Genomic DNA, 20,647 nt, shown 5'->3' with positions numbered 1-20,647 from the left:
AAATAAAAAAAAAAAAAAAATAAAAGTTATCTACTCACTTGTGTACAGGGAAGGCTCCGAATCCAATATAGCCTTCCCGATCCTCTCTCCGTGACCTCGGTCCACCATTGTTCCCCGTAACAGTTATTCAGCTGAGTGGTCAAATACGCATACCCAAGTAAGCGCAGTATGAATGTGCTAATCTTCAGAAGCATTCAGGGACATGAGTGCTTCCGAAAACTTTCGGAGGACTTCCAGATGGCAAATTTGAACAGGGGACAGCGGGGGTATGAGTACACAGAGAGACGACCAGGAAGGCTCTGGGATCAAGAGGTAATTATCTTACTTACTCTATCTTTAGAGGACTTTGCTTTAAAAGGAAATAAACATGTCCACCACCATATCCTTACGTGAGACTACATTCAAAAATTTACTCCAATAGAGAGGAACTACAGGTAACCGCACAAAGTCTGACCAAACAGGACTTGGAAAGGAGCATCCAGTGACAGGAACTTCCGCAAACCATCCATAATTTCTTTGCCATTTGGTAAACCTGAATATAATCTGTCTCGCAGATAAATTCTGAAGATTGGTACACCTGACATAAATCAAAAACTGTGTATGGCTCATGAGGAATAACCTTGCTTGCCATACTAGGCGGCAATTAATGCTTTAACTCATATGTTATGATGCTTTCATCGCCTAGCCGAGGACCTGTCATTTCTTTCCTGTCATGAATCTTCACTGTCCACTCAGAAAGCAATTACTTTTGTGGGCAGCACAATTAGGCTAGAGCTGGAATTGTCAGCAAAGAGAAAATAAGCTAGTTCTATTCCACCTATTATGCCCATCTGCGTTTTTACTTTGCAGCCCAGGAAAGCGGCTCCGTCATCTGTTCTGCGTGTCAAAGGTTGATGGAATGCCATCTGCAAAGCTAGCAGAACAGACAGGAGGAACACAGGTGTCCATGTTAACTGTTGTGAGTTCCCCCTGCTCGTCCCACTTGTGGTTCAAATGACATGGGCAGCAGGTGATGATATCTGCAGAGGCAGGCGATTATTATAAGGAAACATCTGTGGGAAAGGATGAGATGGATCGTTTGTATTCAGTAAGTTATGCTGCCAAGGAAGAGTAGAAAAAAAACCCCAAAGACAAGGACAGAGCAAAAGAGCAGAGGCGACTTATTTGAATTTAATTGTAACACACGAGAAGGAAGCGGTGGCAAGGCGGGTAAGGGTAGTCAGTGCTTGGCACGGATACTGGGGAGCCAGCTGCAGTCTCCTCACAGCTACAATCAGAGAATGGTGGAGGTGGAGGAGAGCAGGAAAATGTGACTTTCCAATCTCATCGCCACTGCCTACCAGCAAAGACAGATGAAAGGAATTAGAAAGAAATAAGCCCGCTCTCCTGCTACCAGCATCCCTCATGATCCTCTACACAGGGACCCGTTTTTATCTGTACAGCTCAAGTACTCAACAAATAAAAAGCATTGTGACAATATGGAGGTTTGTACAATCCAATAATTTGTGACTGAATATAGCAGGAAACAAACGTCGAGTGATGCGTATTTAACAGACTCCCACTCCTTTCATTAGAAAACAGCGAGAAAGCATTCATTTAAAATAAAGCATTTTGTTTATTCACTTCAGTATGATAAAAATAAACAGGCTTCAGCTCCAGCTTTGAATCTAAATGCTGTAATATGCATTCAGAGAAGGAAGGGAGAGAGCTACAGGAGGTAAACAGCGAGGGCAGGCCCCCACGGCTATGGACGTTTATCAGTGGAATAGACAGGCCCTTAGGTGTGGGAGGTTGTTTTACTTCTCTAGGCCTGCAGCAGTGAGAAACAGGGAAAGAGAGATAGCAAAGCCAGTTGTGCTGCCATATAATTTATCTACAAGGCCTGATGACAGGAAACTTGGCTAAAGGTACAACCTGATATTAGCTGGTAAAACGATTCGCACATCGGCGCTGTCACATTCACTTATCTCTTCTGGACATGCGGCTGGTACCTATGGTTACCCACAAGCTCGATAGTGTGTCGAGTCTTAACCCTATGTGTTGGGACACAAACAGGCATGAGCAAAGCCTTTGCCCATGATGTGGTTTAAGCATCTGCATTGAAGGCATAAAAGTGCATTTTCGCCCAAACGTGAGAATACCCTCGTGCAAGCACAAATTAACAGGAAGCAAGCATGGGGGAAAACCACTCCCTAGCTGCTAGAGCACTGCAGTGAGTTCTGTTGGGGCCATTCACATGTATCGCGTGATGTCGTCAAGGACAGGGAAAGTCTATGGAAATCTTCATACTCACAGGATTATTACCTCGTGGCCATTTTTTCCTGATGCCCTATGTACATGTATGTCTTAAAGCACATGTGTCGAACTCCAGGCCTGGAGGGCCAGACCCATGCCAGTGTTTAAAATGGACTGAGAAAGGAATGTGTTCTACCTGATGGACCACACATTTTCTGATTCAGACCCAGCAATTTATTTGAGCTGTATAAAAAAATGTGTGAGGATCTCGGCCCTCGTAGAACCAGTTCGACATACCGGTCTTAAAGGGAACCTGAAGTAAGAGGAATATGGAGGCTGAAGCTGGAGGTTTAATTACCTTTTAAACAGTGCAAATTCCATGTCTGTCCTGCTCACCCTGTGTCTCTAATACTTTTAGCTATAGACCCTAAACAAGCATGCAGATCAGGTGCTCTGACCGAAGAGGTTTGTTTCGGGTGTGTTATCCAAATACTACGAATGCAAGAAAGATCAGCAGGAACACCATGTAACTGGCAGTGTATAAAAAGGAAATACATATAGCAGTCTCCATATACCTCTCAGATTCCCTTTAAGGAAACTATGGGCCTAATTCAGTGATGGCTAAACTTGGCACTCCAGCTGTGACAAAACTGCAAAACCCATCATGCCTCTGCCTCCCCAAGTTCTGCTTAGAGCTGTCAGAGTATTGCAATGCTTCATGGGACTTGTAGTTCCACCACAGCTGGATTGCCAAGGCTTAGCCATCACTGGCCTAGTGCATAAAATGTTGAGAGAATTTCTTTTATGTTGTTTTAATTAGCCTTCAGAAGTCCTGAAAAGTTATTTTATAAATACATTTAAAACCGGATGAGAGATAACTCATATGAGATACATTTTGTGAATTAAATCCAATAATAAGAACATATGGCAGCCAATTTGAATCTTCCTCATACTGGATTTAGGAAAGTAGACAGTAACTGGCTGGAACATCCATCTGAATAAGTAGGTTGTTGTCTTACAGAATTGCACTAATAGCAGTTTCAGTTCTCAGTGCCTTAGTTAAAATGTGTATGTTTACACAGCTTGGAGCAATTTTCTTTATACTGAAAGCAAACCGCTATTTAAACAGGGTAATAACAAGGGTCACTATCACCAGTAAATAAAAAGTTTAGTGCATGGACCCAAGGAGAGGAAAATCTTTGCAGTTATCGTAGCTGTAATCCTCTCAAATTGCAACATGTATTTGTTAACACTGGAGCTTGATAAATTCATGCAAAAAAACAAAAACCAGCTAAAAACATACCTTATAGTTTCTACAAGCAGGATTGAAAGCATTTGTCCCGCATACAAACAACGTTTCTTCATCCCTTCTTAATAGAACTTTAATAAAATTGTGGCATTCATCCTGCAGGAAAGACAAGAAAAATGCGTGAAGGTATTTGCAGACAGTAATAAAGAACTCACTACATTATCTACAGGCATTACATTAGTTTTCTACCATCTCACCATTAATAACGGCAATGAATGACAGCTGGTTTGTAGGTGTGCCCCGCCTCCTGTCCCCGACAAAGCTTTTAAGTAACAGGCGCTACAGGAGTCACACCGTCCAAACACCGCCCACTGCTCCCTGCACCACTCATCTCATAGGCCTTTAAGAGAGAGGTTGAGTGGCACACAGCCCCTGTGCCCTCACAAAAACAGTGCAGCTCAGCCATGCTTGGAAAATAAAGAGACACTGAAGCTCTGGCAACCTTAACCTCAGCCGCTTTGAGGATTCATTTTTTCATGTGCAGCTAAGTCAGGGCTGTCTTTTCAGCAAGATAAAAGTATTTAGTAGCTTCTTCATTAATCATAAGTTTAGAGAATAAAAGAAAGGGTAACAAGGTGTTTCTTTAATAAAAGCTAGACACAGGGGTAAAACAAAACACAGCACTGCAGCCTTCGGCAGTACACATGTTCACCATTCCCAAAAATCTTGTGCAAAATTCATCTTAGCATGGTATTTATGAGTAAACAAGCAACTGTTCAGCAATTTAAAATCACGGGCTTAATTGAAAAAGTAATTACTACTGGAGCAGCGTGCGTGGTGATCCGTAGCACACATGCGGTTCAGACCACAGACAAGAAGCTAAAGGGTAACCTTCGGTGTCAGCAGAAGAAATGGAAACTGCTTACCTTATGCTTTCCCTTCATTCTGCAGGTGTCTACATCAAGCTGCTTGGATTTCCATGTCAATTTCTGCAATTAGGAGAGAAGAAAATCAATTAGTGCTCCTCAGGCTGTGATATCTTTGAATTTTTCTTGTGGAATGTCAGGGTTGAATTTGGTGAAACAAGCTGCAGGACACAGGTTTAGCTGAAGCATATGCCTCTCTTACGATTCATTTTCATCTCTTTAAGGTATCCTATGATACAAAGGCTATACAGTTGAAAATGAATGACAGCAAAACCCTCTCCTCCCCCAGGAAATTCAATGGCAGGGCTAAGGAGTAAACAAATGTAAAATAAACATTCCAAGAGCAGACAGATGCAACAAGTAAAAAGGGTATACAATCGGTTAATAATACATTATGAATACAAATGAACTAAATAAAATTTTAAACAGGAGTGATAGACAAATACAATGTGTGGGTGTAATGTACAATAGACCTGCTTACATTACAGCTATAATGTATAAAAGTGGATAAATTGTGTATTTCACTTTTTTCCTTATTTTCCTTTTAAGTTGCATAGAAAATAAATTCCTAAAAACAAATCAGCCACAAAAAGTCTAATTTGTCCTGGAAAAAAAAAAATATACACAGATCATTTAGTTGCGATAATTATTGATAAAGTTATTGGCAAAGTAATCAGAGCCGAGCTGAACTGTGAAAATGACCAGGGTAGGAAAGTGGTACAAATGCCTGACTTGTCCTCTATGACAGATGCATGGTCACTCGGGCAATACAGATGTATAAGGCTGTGACAGTTCCTGAGTGCCCACCTGTACGGAAGCCACAAAATGCCTGTTTAGCTGTCTCTATACTCTTTTGTGGTTGGATGAAATGTATTTTCTGTTCTGCATTGGTGTGTCATTCATAACAGAGGACCGCAGATGTAAGCTCTGCGAACGTCAAGCTCAAAGAGAAGCGGCATTCCGATAGAGGCACAGACATGACATACATCGTTGCTGCCTGTATCAAGGGATAGGCTTATTAGTGCTTTAGTTCTTCTCTGGTGCACCACAGGCATAAGAGTATGCTAATGAGGCGTGCAGTTCCAGCAGGCCATATAGAAATCCCTGGGTACAATTCCACGCCATCAGCATAATAACACTGAGCAAAGTACAAAGTTGAAGAAAGATGCTCAGCATTCTAAAGCAGGATTCCTGTCTCTTTGATGTGAGCTCCATTATATATCATAGCTAAGAGTAAGGAACCTATGCATATTCAAGAAGCAGTATGGGTTTTCTAACTAGCACAGAACGCAATGCCTGTAAGTCCTCCTCTATATTTAGCACAAATTGGTTCAAGGAGGAGGCGCAGATGTTGTTCCCTTGAAAGTTATTAGACTAAAAGCTGGGGCTTGGATAGTGCTGGATCTAATCTAAACCCCTCACAGCCCATTCTTCCGATTAGTTCTGCCATCAAATCATCTGGTGCATCATACCTGTGACTTTAAAGTTACCAAAACACAATGGATGGTGGTGGCTAACACCGACGTCTTGTCACAATAATTAGAATGCTAAGCCCCACTCTGTGATTATTACTATTCTGAACAAAAGACATCAGAGAGTGATCATGAAGTGGATTTCTGCACTTCATACTGGTAGCAACACTGTATACAATGTGCTGCACTACATACTAAAAGGAACACTGTATACTACATGCTGCACTACATACTGGTGGTAGTACAGTACACTACATGCTGCACTACATACTGGCAGGAGCGCTGTATACTACATGCTGCACTACATACTGGTGGTAGTACAGTACACTACATGCTGCACTACATACTGGCAGGAGCGCTGTATATTACATGCTGCACTACATACTGGCAGGAACGCTGTAAACTACATGCTGCACTACATACTAGTGGTAGTACAGTACACTACATGCTGCATTACATACTGGTGGTAGTACAGTACACTACATGCTGCACTACATACTGGCAGGACCGCTGTATACTACATACTGCACTACATACTGGTGGTAGTACAGTACACTACATACTGGTGGTAGTACAGTACACTACATACTGCACTACATACTGGTGGTAGTACAGTACACTACATGCTGCACTACATACTGGTGGTAGCGCTGTATATTACATGCTGCACTACATACTGGCAGGAACGCTGTATATTACATGCTGCACTACATACTGACGGTAGTACAGTACACTACACGCTGCACTACATACTGGCAGGAGCGCTGTATACTACATTTTGCACTAAATAATGGTGGTAGTGCTGTATATTACATGCTGCACTACATACTGGTGGTAGTACAGTACACTACATGCTGCACTACATACTGGTGGTAGTACAGTACACTACATGCTGCACTAAATACTGGTGGTAGTACAGTATACTACATGCTGCACTAAATAATGGTGGTAGTACAGTATACTACATGCTGCACTAAATAATGGTGGTAGCGCTGTATATTACATGCTGCACTACATACTGATGGAAGTACAGTACACTACATGCTGCACTACATACTGGTGGTAGTACAGTACACTACATGCTGCACTACATACTGGTGGTAGTACAGTACACTACATGCTGCACTACATACTGGTGGTAGTACAGTACACTACATGCTGCACTACATGCTGGTGGTAGTACAGTACACTACATGCTGCACTACATACTGGTGGTAGTACAGTACACTACATGCTGCACTACATGCTGGTGGTAGTACAGTACACTACATGCTGCACTACATGCTGGCAGGAACGCTGTATATTACATGCTGCACTACATACTGGTGGTAGCACAGTACACTACATGCTGCACTTCACATTGGTGGTAACACGGTATACTACATTCTGCACTACATACTGGTGGTAACACTATTCTACATGCTGCACTTCATATTGGTGGTAACACTATACACTACATGCTGCACTACATGCTGGTGGCAGCACTGTATACTACATGCTACACTATTTCACACACAATGGGGGTTGCCCACAGACCTCAGGAATCACTCTGTTAATCTCGGGGAGTCACAGATCATCGTAGGAGGTCCATCAAGCCTCCAATCATAATCCAGTCCATACACAATCAATCGATTCCGGACTCAACCCTTGCACGAATAATTTTCAGAATTTATTGTAGTAATGTATGCGGTTTCACACATCACCATTTTACCATCAATAAGTATTTGCCTTGCACAGCAAACTGGAATAATATAAACCATTAGGCAATAAAGTCTAGTATTCAACTAACATTTCTTAGATCTGTTTCAATAATTTGTGTCTTCATGTTTTCAACTTATGAAAACACCTACAAGCTTTATACACATCTTTAAAGATGTGAAATACAGTTTTATCGCTCACTTCACTGATACCATTTTTGAAGGTGCTAAGTAGCACTTACACTGCAGCATTTTTGTTTCCATCAGAGTAGTGAGGTTTATGTAACATTTACATGGTGGCACTGAAAAAGAGTTTGAAATCAATGGGGTGGGGGCATAGATGTATGGCCCATGGAATTCCACTGCATCAAACAGTGCAATGCTGCAGTTCCACTGATGATTTTGCTGATGAAATCTATTGGAAATTGGTGTGCAGTGTGTGGCAGGAATCAATTCCTTCTGATTTAATTCTCTTCAAAAAAAGAATAGATCATTTTGTAACATGGGGTGGAAATCTATAGCCAGCATTAGTGTGAATCTTGGAATATATACAAATATAACGTAATGAAGATTCATTTTATGATTTATAACAACGCTAACTACTCTCCTCACCATCATTACAAAGCAGTGGCAAAGCACCAGATAAGATTAGACTTAAAGGGACTCCGAGCAGTGCAGAAACTATGGAAAGATTCATACCATTTTGAAGCTCTCTTTCTTCTCTTTCCAACGATATAGAAACCACCGCCCTACGCCTTTCAGTTTGCTATTTTCGCGATCAAAATTGCGGCCGCCGCGATTTCGATCGCGAAAATATCGAAAACTAAAAAGGCGTAGGGAGGCAGTTTATGTGTTGTTGGAAAGAGGAGAAAGAGCTTCAAAATGGTATGCATCTTTCCTCTTGCTTGTATTACACAGGACGACTTTTCCCCAAAGTCGGCAGCTGAATGGAGCTGCCGACTTTGGGGAAAAGTCGTCCTGTGTAATACAAGCAACTATGGAAAGATTAATTTTCTTTATTTTCGATTTCGATCCCAAAAATAGCGAAAACTAAAAGGCCTAGGGCGGCGGTTTATATATTGTTGGAAAGAGGAGAAAAAGAGCTTCAAAATGATATGCATCTTTCTATAGTTTCTGCACTGCTCGGAGTCCCTTTAACTTTATTCACCAAGTGCGACAGATGAAGCGCCCAGATTTTTTTTGGTACGCACAGCAATTAACATGGCGAAAACAACAACATATGACATAGTGCAACAGGGAAAAGGCAAATGTAAGGACATGCTTAAAGGACTAGGACAAAGGTGCAGTACTCCAAGTCTCCAGAGATGCTGAAGGGGGATTCAGGGAGGAGGAATGGGGAGGGTGCTTGAGTTCAGGAGGAGGCCTGCTTGGGGGGGGGGGGGGGGGAAGTATTCCTTTGCCTGGAGGATTTGGTGGCGATGGTCCTGTAGCAGCAGCCTTAGGGGAGGTGGTTGAAGAAACATCTGCCGGGGTGAGAGGTGTCATGGGATATCCTGCTGGCCCTGGACCATATTGTCACACACACACACACACACACACACACACACACACACACACACACACACACACACACACACACACACACACGTAGTATATAACTGTATAGCCCTTGCTTGCCCATGTTATTTCTTTGTAAAATGCATGATACAGCACTTTACAAAATAATAACTTGTCTGCTCAAAAAGCAAATCTTGTTTTTCTGTACTGGAAAGGTTATAAATGTATTGTTTTGTATCTCTCGAAAGTCATATGTTTCTGATTTTTTTATTATTACTTTGTGCGACAGTATACCTATTAGGTAATGCATCAAGTTGATGGGAAATTGCGAATAAAAGCGCCGTGCTAAGGCAATCACTTATTAACAGCAAGACAAAACATTGCTAAAACCGCCGTTTGTGTTTTAAGTAAATGTTAACACATAATGCAAATGCATAACTCAGCTGGATGAAAGCCATTTGATGGATAATCCTGCAGGGATTCTGAGACATTTCCAGAAAGGCAGCATACGGCATGGGCTAAAGCCATTCTCACAAATGCAAGTATTAAGGAATAGTATTTTCTCCAACTTGCTTTGTCATCATGCGGGAGCAAACATCCTTAAAGTGAACCCGTGTCCCACTATTTATGAAGCGAGATTCCTGAGTGGTTACTTGTGCAGTCTCTTCCTTCCTTTACTATGGTAAGTTGTTGTATCCAGACCAATGCCAACTAATCCTGTTCTAGTGATGACAGTCAGGAAGGACACAGTTTACAACTCTACAGAATGAGACTCCGGCCAAACCGTTGGCTATAGGTTCAGATTAAAGTGGACCTGAACTCTTGCACAGGACAGAAGGAAAAGAGAAAAACCCACCCTGTTTGTATTTAGAGCATTTAGTCTGTCTAATTCCCCCTCATCTGTGCCTAATCACAAGTGTAATTTGATATCTCAGCTGTCAACTCAGGAATCTCAGCAGAGCAGCCAATTTGTAAACAAATAATTTTAACCCTATGTCTGCTTCCATGAAAGCATGAAGTAGAAATCCTGCAATAAATCTGCAGTGTGTATCAGCTGAAACGAAAATGTTTTTCTTCAAATATTCTGTTGCTTATCTCTTAGAGCAGAGAGGAAGTTCCGAGTTCAGGTCCGCTTTTAGGCAGCAATAATTTACCAGTGTGGTAAATTATGAATATCTACCCAATATCAGTTTACCACTGTGCCCCAGCGGATATTACATCAGATCTCAGCAGAGGTCTGGGCTCATATTCATCTACCCACCACAGCCGCAAGATTAGTACTGCTGGCTGTAGTACACAGTTCAGACGTTGGGGTCTTGCGTTGTTCCTCCCCATGGCCAAATGCTTGATTTTCTGTATAATGGCCTTTCCTGATCAATGTTTAATCAGCACAGCAATCAAACACCAATCTAGACAGGTCCTTTTTCCCCTGCAAACTCTTACACGGAATGCTATTCAGTTCCACAGAAACTGCCATTAGTGTAACCCTTATTGCTGCACCCATCACCTAAAACACCACTCACCTTGTTGAAATAGATCTCTTCCGTGTGTGCTGTGTCCAGGTCTATCGTAAAAATGTGATCCCTGGAAGGTAATAAAAATAATGATTGATAATAGATAATGGTTATACATAATTATACATAAAGGGAACAGCATAGGCTTACTTCATGTAAGGTTGGGGACAACTGTTAAATAGCAATGGGGTCAGTGAAGGCTGCATGGTAAAAGTAAGCATGTCAGAAGACGTGGGTTGTCAGGAGTGGTAATAAAAGGGAAATGCATGGTGCCAAAGTTTATAGAAAAGCGAGCCACATGACAGGCAAAGGGTTGTTTCTATACCACCAGACATTTTAGTATGATCACAAAGTGGCAGTAAATTATAGATGTATATAGCCAACATGTTAACGTTTACCAGCATTTAGGGAAACTGCATAGCATGTATGCATTATACAGATTGTGTAGCGCACATTATACACAAAACGTCCACATTGTTTGTATACTACAGACTTGGTCAGGGTTTGTCACCGGGTAATGCAAGTTATCCATGTAGCGTACGGGTTGCATGTATACCACAAGTTACGCTATTTGTGTAGCACTTGCGTAATTTGTGTAAACTCAACTAAAATTTACATCTGATGCTAGTGCAAGTAACCTTTTTGTGAATAAAACCCATTTTTCCAGGTTAATAGTTTGTAAGGTCACTTAAAAGGGACCTAAACCCTTGCACATCAGACAAGGAAAACACAGTTTCTGAGAAATTCACTGTGTGTTTAGTGTGAGCAGCCTCTGCCAACGGTGTGCCATTGTTTTGTGCTAATATGAAACACTGAAATTTAACCCTTTTTGTGTTCCCAAGAACATCCAGGAAGTAAACACTGCAGGTTTATTGTTGGAGTTCTACAAATTGCAATGAGGAAACGTTTTTCTTTCAAGGTCATTATGCTGTTGCTTCACTTTTAGAGCAAAGCTGAACGTCTGAGTTTAGGTCTATGCAGAGTATAGCGCACAACAGAGTTTTTAACTTACCTCCCAGGGGATCCAGACGTCGGTAGCCGTTCTCCTTTCTGTCCTCCAAGGCTCTGAATCACTCTGGTAAGATCGCAGTCATCGATCTAACCACAGTGTTACAGCGCCACCTGGAGGACGGAGGTAAAATTGCAGTGCTGGAGCCCGGAGAGGTGAGAGAGCAGGGGCTGCTGCAGAAACACTGGCGGCATGATTTTTCCTGATTTTAAAGTCTGAAACTTTTCAAAAAGACCCTAAAATCCAGAAATCATACCGTTAGGGGGTTAAAGGACAACTATAATCAAAAATAAAATCGTAAGATACTCACCTCAGGGGAGGGAAGGCTCTGGATCCCTTAGAACCCTCCTGTTCTGTGGAGATATATTGAGGTGCTGATGATATTAAGGATAACAGGAACATATTCTTTCATTTTTTCTGCCAGAAGGGAGCAGGTTACCTTGAGTTGCTTGGGGCAAGGAAATGGGTGATTGTCTTGACCATATCAGGTGCTTTGAGTCTGTATGCAGTTCCTCTGAGAGTGCTAATGGGATTATCTGCCTGACTGTTTGAACTCAGGAGACGGCCCATTGTCTCAATACACAAAGCCAGAGGACCAGAGTCTGGAGACTAACACAGGAACGTTTGAAATGTACATGACAGGCTATTAGAAATGGGTGAAGTCCTGTTGATACCATTTTTTGCCTGTGGAAATTAAATCATTAGTGGAGGTGCTATAGTACCCTTTTCATGTATGTGGATCTCTGGAAATCCCATTTATGTCTGAGAACTGAGACAGGAAAAAGCCATAATCAAGTTTTCACCTGGAGTTGAAAGGCTCACTTCACAATCTTTGATGTATGGACTTTTACCTGGAAATGGAATATGTCTGAGATTTAATTAAAACCTAGTTCCTCCCCTCCCCAAGGAAGTTGCAGCCTACAGGCGTAGCTCAGAGTATAAAAAGCAGAGGCGGATGCCTAGTGACTGTCTTCTCTCGGAGGTAGCGAATAGCTAGGGAGGATCGCGACTCCTGGTCGAACCGGCGTCCTCCCGTCAAACAACGTTCTAACCTAAGCTGGTAACGTTTTTTTTAATCCCCATTTTTATTTTACGCAAATATCCGTGTGTGTTATCTTTGTAACTTTTATCTTGTAACTATTTTTACTTTGTTTTTTGTAATCTTTTTGTATATATTAAGTTCTGCATTGTTCTATGTTTTTCTAGAATATTAAATTATTATTTAATAAGTTTGACTTCTGCCGTACTAAACTAACACTCATAGCCTAGAAGAGACTGAAGTGTAACTGTGTATAAGTTCATGCCTAATTGTACGCTTGAGCAACACTACCGTATGAAATTGTAATTGCATTGTGTGTGGGGGCGTTTGTCATACGTTGGCCTAAGCGCGCAGCTGACCCAACGTACGAACAACGCCAGTGCGAGTAGCGACAGCAGAGTGGCTAACCGTATCATTCGGAACGACTGTTAGTGGGTCTTTGCTTCACGACAGTGTAAGATTGCAACTGTGTGTGTGTGTGTGGGTGCGTGGCGTTCCCGTATTTGGCCTAAGCGCAAAGCTGACCCAAATACGAAAACGCGGAGTGCGCGCTGAGGACTCGACAGCAGAGTGGAAGTGTCTAGCGAACCGCTAGTGGTGGCAGTGAGAGGTGTTCTGAGGGGTCCCAGCCTTGTTTTAGCTTGACTAAGGCTGCTTCCCCTCTCAGTCTGGTCAAACCCGCAGTCGGGAACCGTATACGCGGGCCGGTTCCTGACATAATTGGCTGGCAGTGGTGGCATCGTTTAGTACATTAGTACGCAGTTTAGCTCGCTATTCTGAGTACTAAAGGCTGGAAGCTTGCTAGAAGCAACTAGCCTACAGAAGTCTACTCAGTGCAGAATCTATATACGTTTTTTTTTTTTTTTTTTTTCAAAGATACACACTTGGTATTTGCTTTCCCTTCCCCCCTTTTTTCTTTTTATTTTTTGCAACACGATGGCTCAGAAAGCATCCAGCTATGCAAGGCAAAACAAAGAGATACTACTCAACCTGTGTGAGCACAAAGGCATCGAGACGGTGAGCGGCCAGACTAAGGAGCAGTTAGTTTGTGCGCTCGAGGAGTATGATGAGGCAGAGCGAGCCCGTGCTTCAATGTCAGCGGATGCAGCTCACGACACGCCAGAGGAGGAATCGCTCCCGCCACAGAATGCGAGTGGAGACGATGTCCTGGACGATCCACCAAGCAGGGAGATGCCATCTCTGGAAGCTGATCTACAGCTACTGAACTCTGCTGATCCTGAACTGCGCCTAAAGCTGATCCTACTGCACCGACAGGCAGAGGAGGGAAGAGCTGAATGGCGACGCCAGGCCGAGAGGGACAGACTCCAGGCCGAGAGGGAACAAGCTGCACAGCGACACCAGGCCGAGAGGGAAAGTGCTGAACGGCAACACCAGCTGGAGCTGGCTAAACTTCAGCAGCAGAACCAGTCTGCTGGACCCGCAGAACGCGAAGGTGAGCGAGTCCACAGAATCCCCCTGGATAAGTTCCTGGCTATGGACAAGGACTCTGACATAGACACTTTCCTACAGGGGTTTGAAAGGACTTGTCGGCAGTATGGGGTGCCCCGTGAGCAGTGGGCAAGATATCTCACACCAGGCCTGAGAGGCAAGGCCCTGGAGGCGTTTGTGAGTCTCCCCCAGGAGGAAGAAACAGACTTTGAGGCGATTAAGAAAGCCATTATTGCGCGATACCACCTCACGCCAGAGGTGTATCGCAAACGTTTCAGGACAGTGCAGCGAGGTCCTAATGACAGCTACCTGGATCATGCTTGCAACCTGCGCACTGCCTTCCAGCAGTGGTTAAAAGGACTGTCGGTTGAAACCTTTGATGCCCTGCAGGAACTGATAATAAAAGACCAGTTCCTCCACACTTGTCCTGTTGAGGTCCGGCAGTTTGTACGGGACCGAGAGCCGAAGACCGTGGATGAGGCCGCAAAAGTTGCTGATGCCTACATGTCCAATCGAGCATCTGACTTTCGAAGGACTACGGCGCCCAGCTGGAAGGGAGAAAAGCCTGCGAGACCTTCTCCTCTGAGCACCCAGCGAAGCCAAGTCCCGCAGCCGCCTGGAGGTAGAACAGCCACCGTTGACACTCGGAGATGTTTTGCCTGTAACAAACCGGGTCACATCAGTGCTACATGCCCAGAAAAGAAGAAGGAAGCCCCAAACTCTGGCGGGGCCCAGAATGCGTTGTGTGCCACCAGGAATGCAGGTAGCTATGCAGAGAATCTGCAACCTGTCACGGTTGGGGATACGGTTACCACCGGTCTAAGAGAGACTGGAGCAGAGGTGACTCTAGTGCACCCCCAGCTTGTGAACCCAGAGGAGTACATTCCTGGCAAGACTATGGCTGTCAAAGGAGTAGGGGGTGTCACCCCCGCCATACCCACCGCCTTGGTCCACCTGGATTGGGGGGCCGGCAGCGGAATGAAAGAAGTGGGGGTAACGGATGCCATCCCCACGAACGTTTTGTTGGGTACTGACCTGGGACGGTTAGTGGCCCGGTATGAGCCTACTCCAAACCTCATGGAGCCTGCCTCCCCCGCAGAAGTTCCGGACTCTGGCAAGGTACTGTGTGATAATGCTGTGCAAGCGGGGAGTGCTGGTGAGGCCCCAGGGGCTACGGACTGTGTACTAGGAGCCAGCCCTAGTGAGTCTCCAGTGCCCAGGCCTGGAGGAGGACACGTTGTTACCATGAATGCAGATAATGTTGATGTAATATGTGATGTGTTGCATGATGACATGTGTACAGTGAACGCTCCGTCAGCTGCAGTGGTGACCCGCAGTGCTCACCGGGCTGCAGCAGACGAATTGTCCACTGAAGGGGCTGATGTCACTGGGTCGGGCTCTTCCACTTCAGAGCCTGGCTCTGAGGACCCAGAGGCCTCTCAGTTTGCCACCTCCCTGGTGCCTGTGGCCGACAGCGCTGAGTTCTCCGAGGCTGTGCGACTTGATATCAGCCTGGAAGAGCTCAGGAGTCTGGCGGACAGGGCACCGGTGGAGGGCGACAGAGTGAGGGTGTACTGGGAGCACGGCAGACTGTACAGAGAGGTTATTCCCTCTGAGCCATCTGAAGTGGAGGAGGCCGACCGGCAGTTGATTGTTCCCCACAGGTACAGGGAGCAGCTATTAAGAATAGCACATGAGGTGCCCCTGGCTGGTCACTTGGGGATCCGCAAGACCAAATCCCGGCTTGCCCACAATTTTTATTGGCCCCACATGGGGACAGATATTGCTGATTTTTGCCGGTCTTGTGTAGCCTGTCAGCGGGTCGGCAAAGCAGGTGACACCGACAAAGCCCCACTGAGGCCCTTACCCATAATAGAGGAGCCCTTCCAAAGGGTTGCTGTTGACATAATTGGGCCTCTAGCGATACCCAGCAGCACAGGGAAACGTTTCATTCTTACGGTGGCAGATTATGCCACTCGCTACCCTGAAGCTGTAGCCCTGAGCTCCATACGGGCAGACAAGGTTGCGGACGCATTGGTGCGCATTTTCTCACGGGTCGGTTTTCCCCGTGAAATGCTCACAGATCACGGCCCACAATTCATGTCGCGCCTAATGGAATGCCTCTGTAAACAAATGCAGGTCGAACACATCATGGCCAGCCCTTACCACCCCCAGACAAATGGGTTATGTGAGCGGTTCAATGGTACTCTGAAACAGATGCTAAGGGTGTTTGTTGAATCGCAAGGGAGAGACTGGGAGCGATACCTGCCCCACTTACTGTTTGCTTATCGTGAGGTGCCCCAGGCATCCACCGGGTTCTTGCCCTTTGAGCTCTTATATGGGAGGAGGGTACGCGGACCCCTCGATCTCATTCGAGAGGTCTGGGAGGGGCAGGACATGGGTCCCGGGGTCTCCATAGTGGAATACGTTCTAAAGTTCCGGGAAAAGATGGACACCCTGGTGGGGTTAGTGCGAGGGAATCTGACTCAAGCCCAGGCCACCCAGAAGCAGTGGTATGACCACGGGGCTAGGGAGAGAGTTTATGAGGTAGGTCGCAAGGTATGGGTCCTAAACCCGATGCGACAGAATAAGCTGCAGGCCGCTTGGGATGGGCCCTATACCATACATAGGAAGATTAGTGATGTGACCTATGTGGTCGCGCTGGATGACCGAGGTAAGCAGCTGAAAACATACCATGTAAATATGTTAAAGGAACATCATGCTAGAACCGCTTGCGCTCTCCCTGTTACATTAAAAATAATGTAAAAAAAAAAAAAAAAAAAAAAAAAAAAAAAAAAAAAAAAATGTACTGTTTTTCGTTTAAAAATAATGTTTGAAAAAAAATATTGTACTGTTTTTTGTTTAAAAATAATATTTAAAAATGTATAAATCATTAAATAATGTGTAATCATGAGAAGCAGTAATAAAACATTAAGTCTCCGGGCGCCGCTTTTAAAACGTTATTTTTCTCCGGCGCCCTTTTTTCCTATCGGGCGCCCATTAAACGATATTTATTATAGGAGTGAATGGCGGCGCCCGATTTGTCCACTAGCCTCAGGCGCCCGAATTTACTGTTTCCGCCCTAAAGGGCCTGAATAAAGAAATTTGTACTTTTTAGCGCTTAGAAGACACCCCTCCAGCATGTGAAATTAGCTGCACAAGTCAGGAATTTTTACAACTCTACAAGAGTAGAAGCTGCACTAATCCAAAAATGGTCACTACTCCATATGCTTTCAGGAAGGCTAAGGCTCTGCTCCTACTTGAGTGGAGGAACGGACATTTTTTGTCCGTTTTTTATAAATAGGAGCCGTTCACACTTTGTCACGCTGCATCGGATCCATGGGACTTCTGTGCATTTGGCGATCATCCCAGGAACAGTGATGCATTCCCCCATATAGCATATAGGGGTAACACATCTGCCCCGGGCTACAGCTGGACCACAGCAGAACCATCAGCTCCCGCTGGGCGCATGTGGTCCAGAACAAGTGGGGACACCGCCTACTGATAACACCAATGTAACACCATTGGAATGATAAAATGTCTTGTGATGTGAAATATAACAAAAGGATACATTTAAACGCAGCAAGGCTAGTAGTGATGAATTCAGCATTGCCTTGTATGCCTTACCCACCAGAGCTGTTGCTTTATCTTCTGTAGTGGGTGTGTAATCCCTAAACCCCACTTCACCTATCCACTTCCCACCCTTTCCCATGGCCATCTGCAAGGTCTAAGCTCTGACTGTAGCTTCTTTTACACGTCCAGTCAGTCAGCGCTACCCACAGATTTAAAGGGCACCTGAACTAAGAGGGATATGGAGGCTTCCATATTTATTTCCTTTTAAACAATATAGATTGCCTGGCTGTCCTGCTGATGCTTTGCCTACAATACTTTTAGCCACAGACCCTGAGCAAGCATACCAATCAGGTGCTCTGACTGAAGTCTGACTGGATTAGCTGCATGCTTGTTTCAGGTGTATGATCCAGCTATTACTGCAGCCAAATAGATCAACAGGACTGCCAGGCAACTCGTGTTGTTTAATAGAAAATAAATATGGCGGCCTCCGTATCCCTCTCAGTTCAGGTGTCCTTTAAGTAGGTGACATGCATGTACTCTTGGTCAGGATGGGGAAGCAGGATTTCATCCACAAACAGCTGTACCTGAAAATCCTGTAGAGGATCACATGACTGGAATAAAGTGCTAAGGCAACATACTGTTCTCAGCCTTGGTAAATCCAGGTATATGGCTGGACTTGCTACCCCCTTGGCCTGGCCCTCTCAGATGCAATGCTGAGGCCTAGCAGATTCCAGCTGTACAACAGCTAACAATGTTGTAGTATGAAGGCTGTACCATACCCAGCCTTACCACCTATTCAGTACAGTATGTAGAGGTCCCCAATACAAGGTTGTGTTAAAAATCAATTCTATTCAGACTATCAGAAAAAAAAATTCTGACTATCAGGAACATAATATATTTTACTTCTTTATGTATATATGTTATACATGCCGCTGGTGTAATGCCCTTTTATTTTTTACTTTTTCAAAATCACGTGAAAATGACATTTACTGTATTGTAACCGCAACAAGGGATACATGGAGTGTTCAGAAAAGAAGGGGTTAATAATCCTTTTCAAGCCTTTATGTATTGAGTCACATGCCAGAATAACTAGAAACGAGTTGAGGATTTCCAACGACTACTTAACGCTTGTGGCTAAATTCTTTTGTAATTAGGTTTTATTGTCTGCCAAATTCTGCAATATGGAGTGTTCTGGTTTACTGAAGAAAAGAACTTGTGTGTTCTTCCTAGGAGCTGGGCAATGCAGTTTATCACGCAGTTCACTTAAATGGCTCAACCGCAGTCTGGGTCATTAGAAGAATAACATTAGCTTTCAACTTCATTTGCTGTGCCCACTTTGTGTTCTACTGCAGAGCAAAAAACTGCAACACACAACAGACACAATAGGAGCAGCCAATCGCTTCCAACTAAATGTTACAAAGTGAGCATTAGGGGGGGGACACAACGCCCCCCCCCCCCCCCCCCCACCTTGCTTGGACTGTGCCTAAAATTGAATTGGCCAGTTTGCTATTTGGCCTTACAAAGTACTTCTGAAAACAAGCGTACACGGTTTTTATAAGCAGCATTATGGGGTCCTTTCACTGGGACAACTCATAATTGCCAAGGAATCTTAATTAATACAGTCACATTGAGAAAACCTGAAAACCTTTCTGCTTGGCTTCCTCTTTCCCATAATGCAAAGTCCGGCGTATAGCATAAGCAGCTCTCTTTCTCCCTATGAAGCCTAATAAGGGGATAATTGCACTTCCCACCTGTGTTTGTTAACACAGCGCAAAACCTCCATCTCTAGCGCAACCCAACAGGTTTACTAACTACGGCTCATTTTCTTGTAGACAAAAAGACTTTGTGTTGCCCAAACAGTAAATTCCATAAACCGTACATTACACCAGCTTTTCATTCAGCTGCATGAGTACAAACAGAGAATAAAGTTCTTCTCAGACCTCGGAGCGAGATTCTGTTACCATGACATAAGTCTTTTGCAGTAAGACTATTTGCTCAATGCCGGTGGCTGTTCATGACCCATGGTCACTCATGTAATGTCTGTTTACAGGATGTGCGCAGCCACAGCTGTTCACTGAACAGTCCTACAGATTCCTGAAGGGTGTGAATCTTCCAACATGTTGCTTTACACAGTGGGAAATCATTCAAGCCTTCTGGCAAGGTGGGTGTCCAGTGTGCTGATCAGAATACTTGTACTTTAATGCTTTCATTGTATTACACAAGCACCGTGACATGACTGCCTGTCTACAATATTTACTTTTCAAACAACGGGAATCCATTTTAAATGGACACCTGGGAAACCCTGGGGCCTGAACTTTGCTCTTTAAAGCTATAGCATCTTTAGACTTGTGGAAGACACATACACCTAACCTTACTTTAATAGGGTAATAGCTAGAGAGAATTAAACCTTAAAGCTAGCCATATATGGGTCAATAGCAGCCCAATTAGGCAATTGATCAATGGCACTGGGAGCCGCTTCAGCTCCAACTGGCAGAGTGTAGCATGCGCCCCACAACAACCCTCCCTACAACAGCCCAAGAACCCCTACATTGTACCTAGGATATAATCACTGGAACTTACAGTGTCTGGGGGGTTATACATAGTAAACACTAGTGTTGGGGTTTGAATTCGGCATAGCTAATTTGGAACACCTGAATACTTCTGATTAATGCTATTCAGCACCGAACAAGGGGACAGGGTCAGGAGAAGTTCACTGCCTTGCATGTCACATTGTGTTTCATTACTCTGATACTTCCTTCTTCCAAACCAGCTGTCGGGAGTATTCGGTGTTCCAAAATTGGCTATCCTTAATTTGAGCAACATGCAACACTAATGAGCACTGTTCATGCATGTGCCTTTATGGCATGGTCACCTTGGAGCAACATAGTTATATAAAATACTACTATAAAATGTTGGGCATACATGATTTCACCAGAGTAACACACCATATGCAAATGCAAAGATAA

General features: G+C 44.1%; 1 protein-coding gene across 5 annotated transcripts in view; it reads right to left on the bottom strand.

The window, feature by feature from the left end:
• The window catches only part of SEMA6A (semaphorin 6A), a 321,282-nt gene that overhangs the window by 184,070 nt on the left and 116,565 nt on the right, over positions 1–20,647 (bottom strand). For all 5 annotated transcript variants that reach the window (XM_068247141.1, XM_068247149.1, XM_068247126.1 and 2 more), the window contains exons 4-6: positions 10,621–10,681; positions 4,411–4,473; positions 3,539–3,640 (exon numbers count right to left, since the gene is read on the bottom strand). In XM_068247141.1, the coding sequence (XP_068103242.1) occupies positions 3,539–3,640; positions 4,411–4,473; positions 10,621–10,681 (226 nt within the window). The remainder of the gene's footprint in view (positions 1–3,538; positions 3,641–4,410; positions 4,474–10,620; positions 10,682–20,647) is intronic.

Source organism: Hyperolius riggenbachi, chromosome 1 (genome assembly GCF_040937935.1).
Source record: "Hyperolius riggenbachi isolate aHypRig1 chromosome 1, aHypRig1.pri, whole genome shotgun sequence".
Lineage (NCBI taxonomy): Eukaryota > Metazoa > Chordata > Amphibia > Anura > Hyperoliidae > Hyperolius > Hyperolius riggenbachi.
Note: the sequence above shows the minus strand (reverse complement) of the source record. Positions and strands in the feature narration are given on the sequence as shown.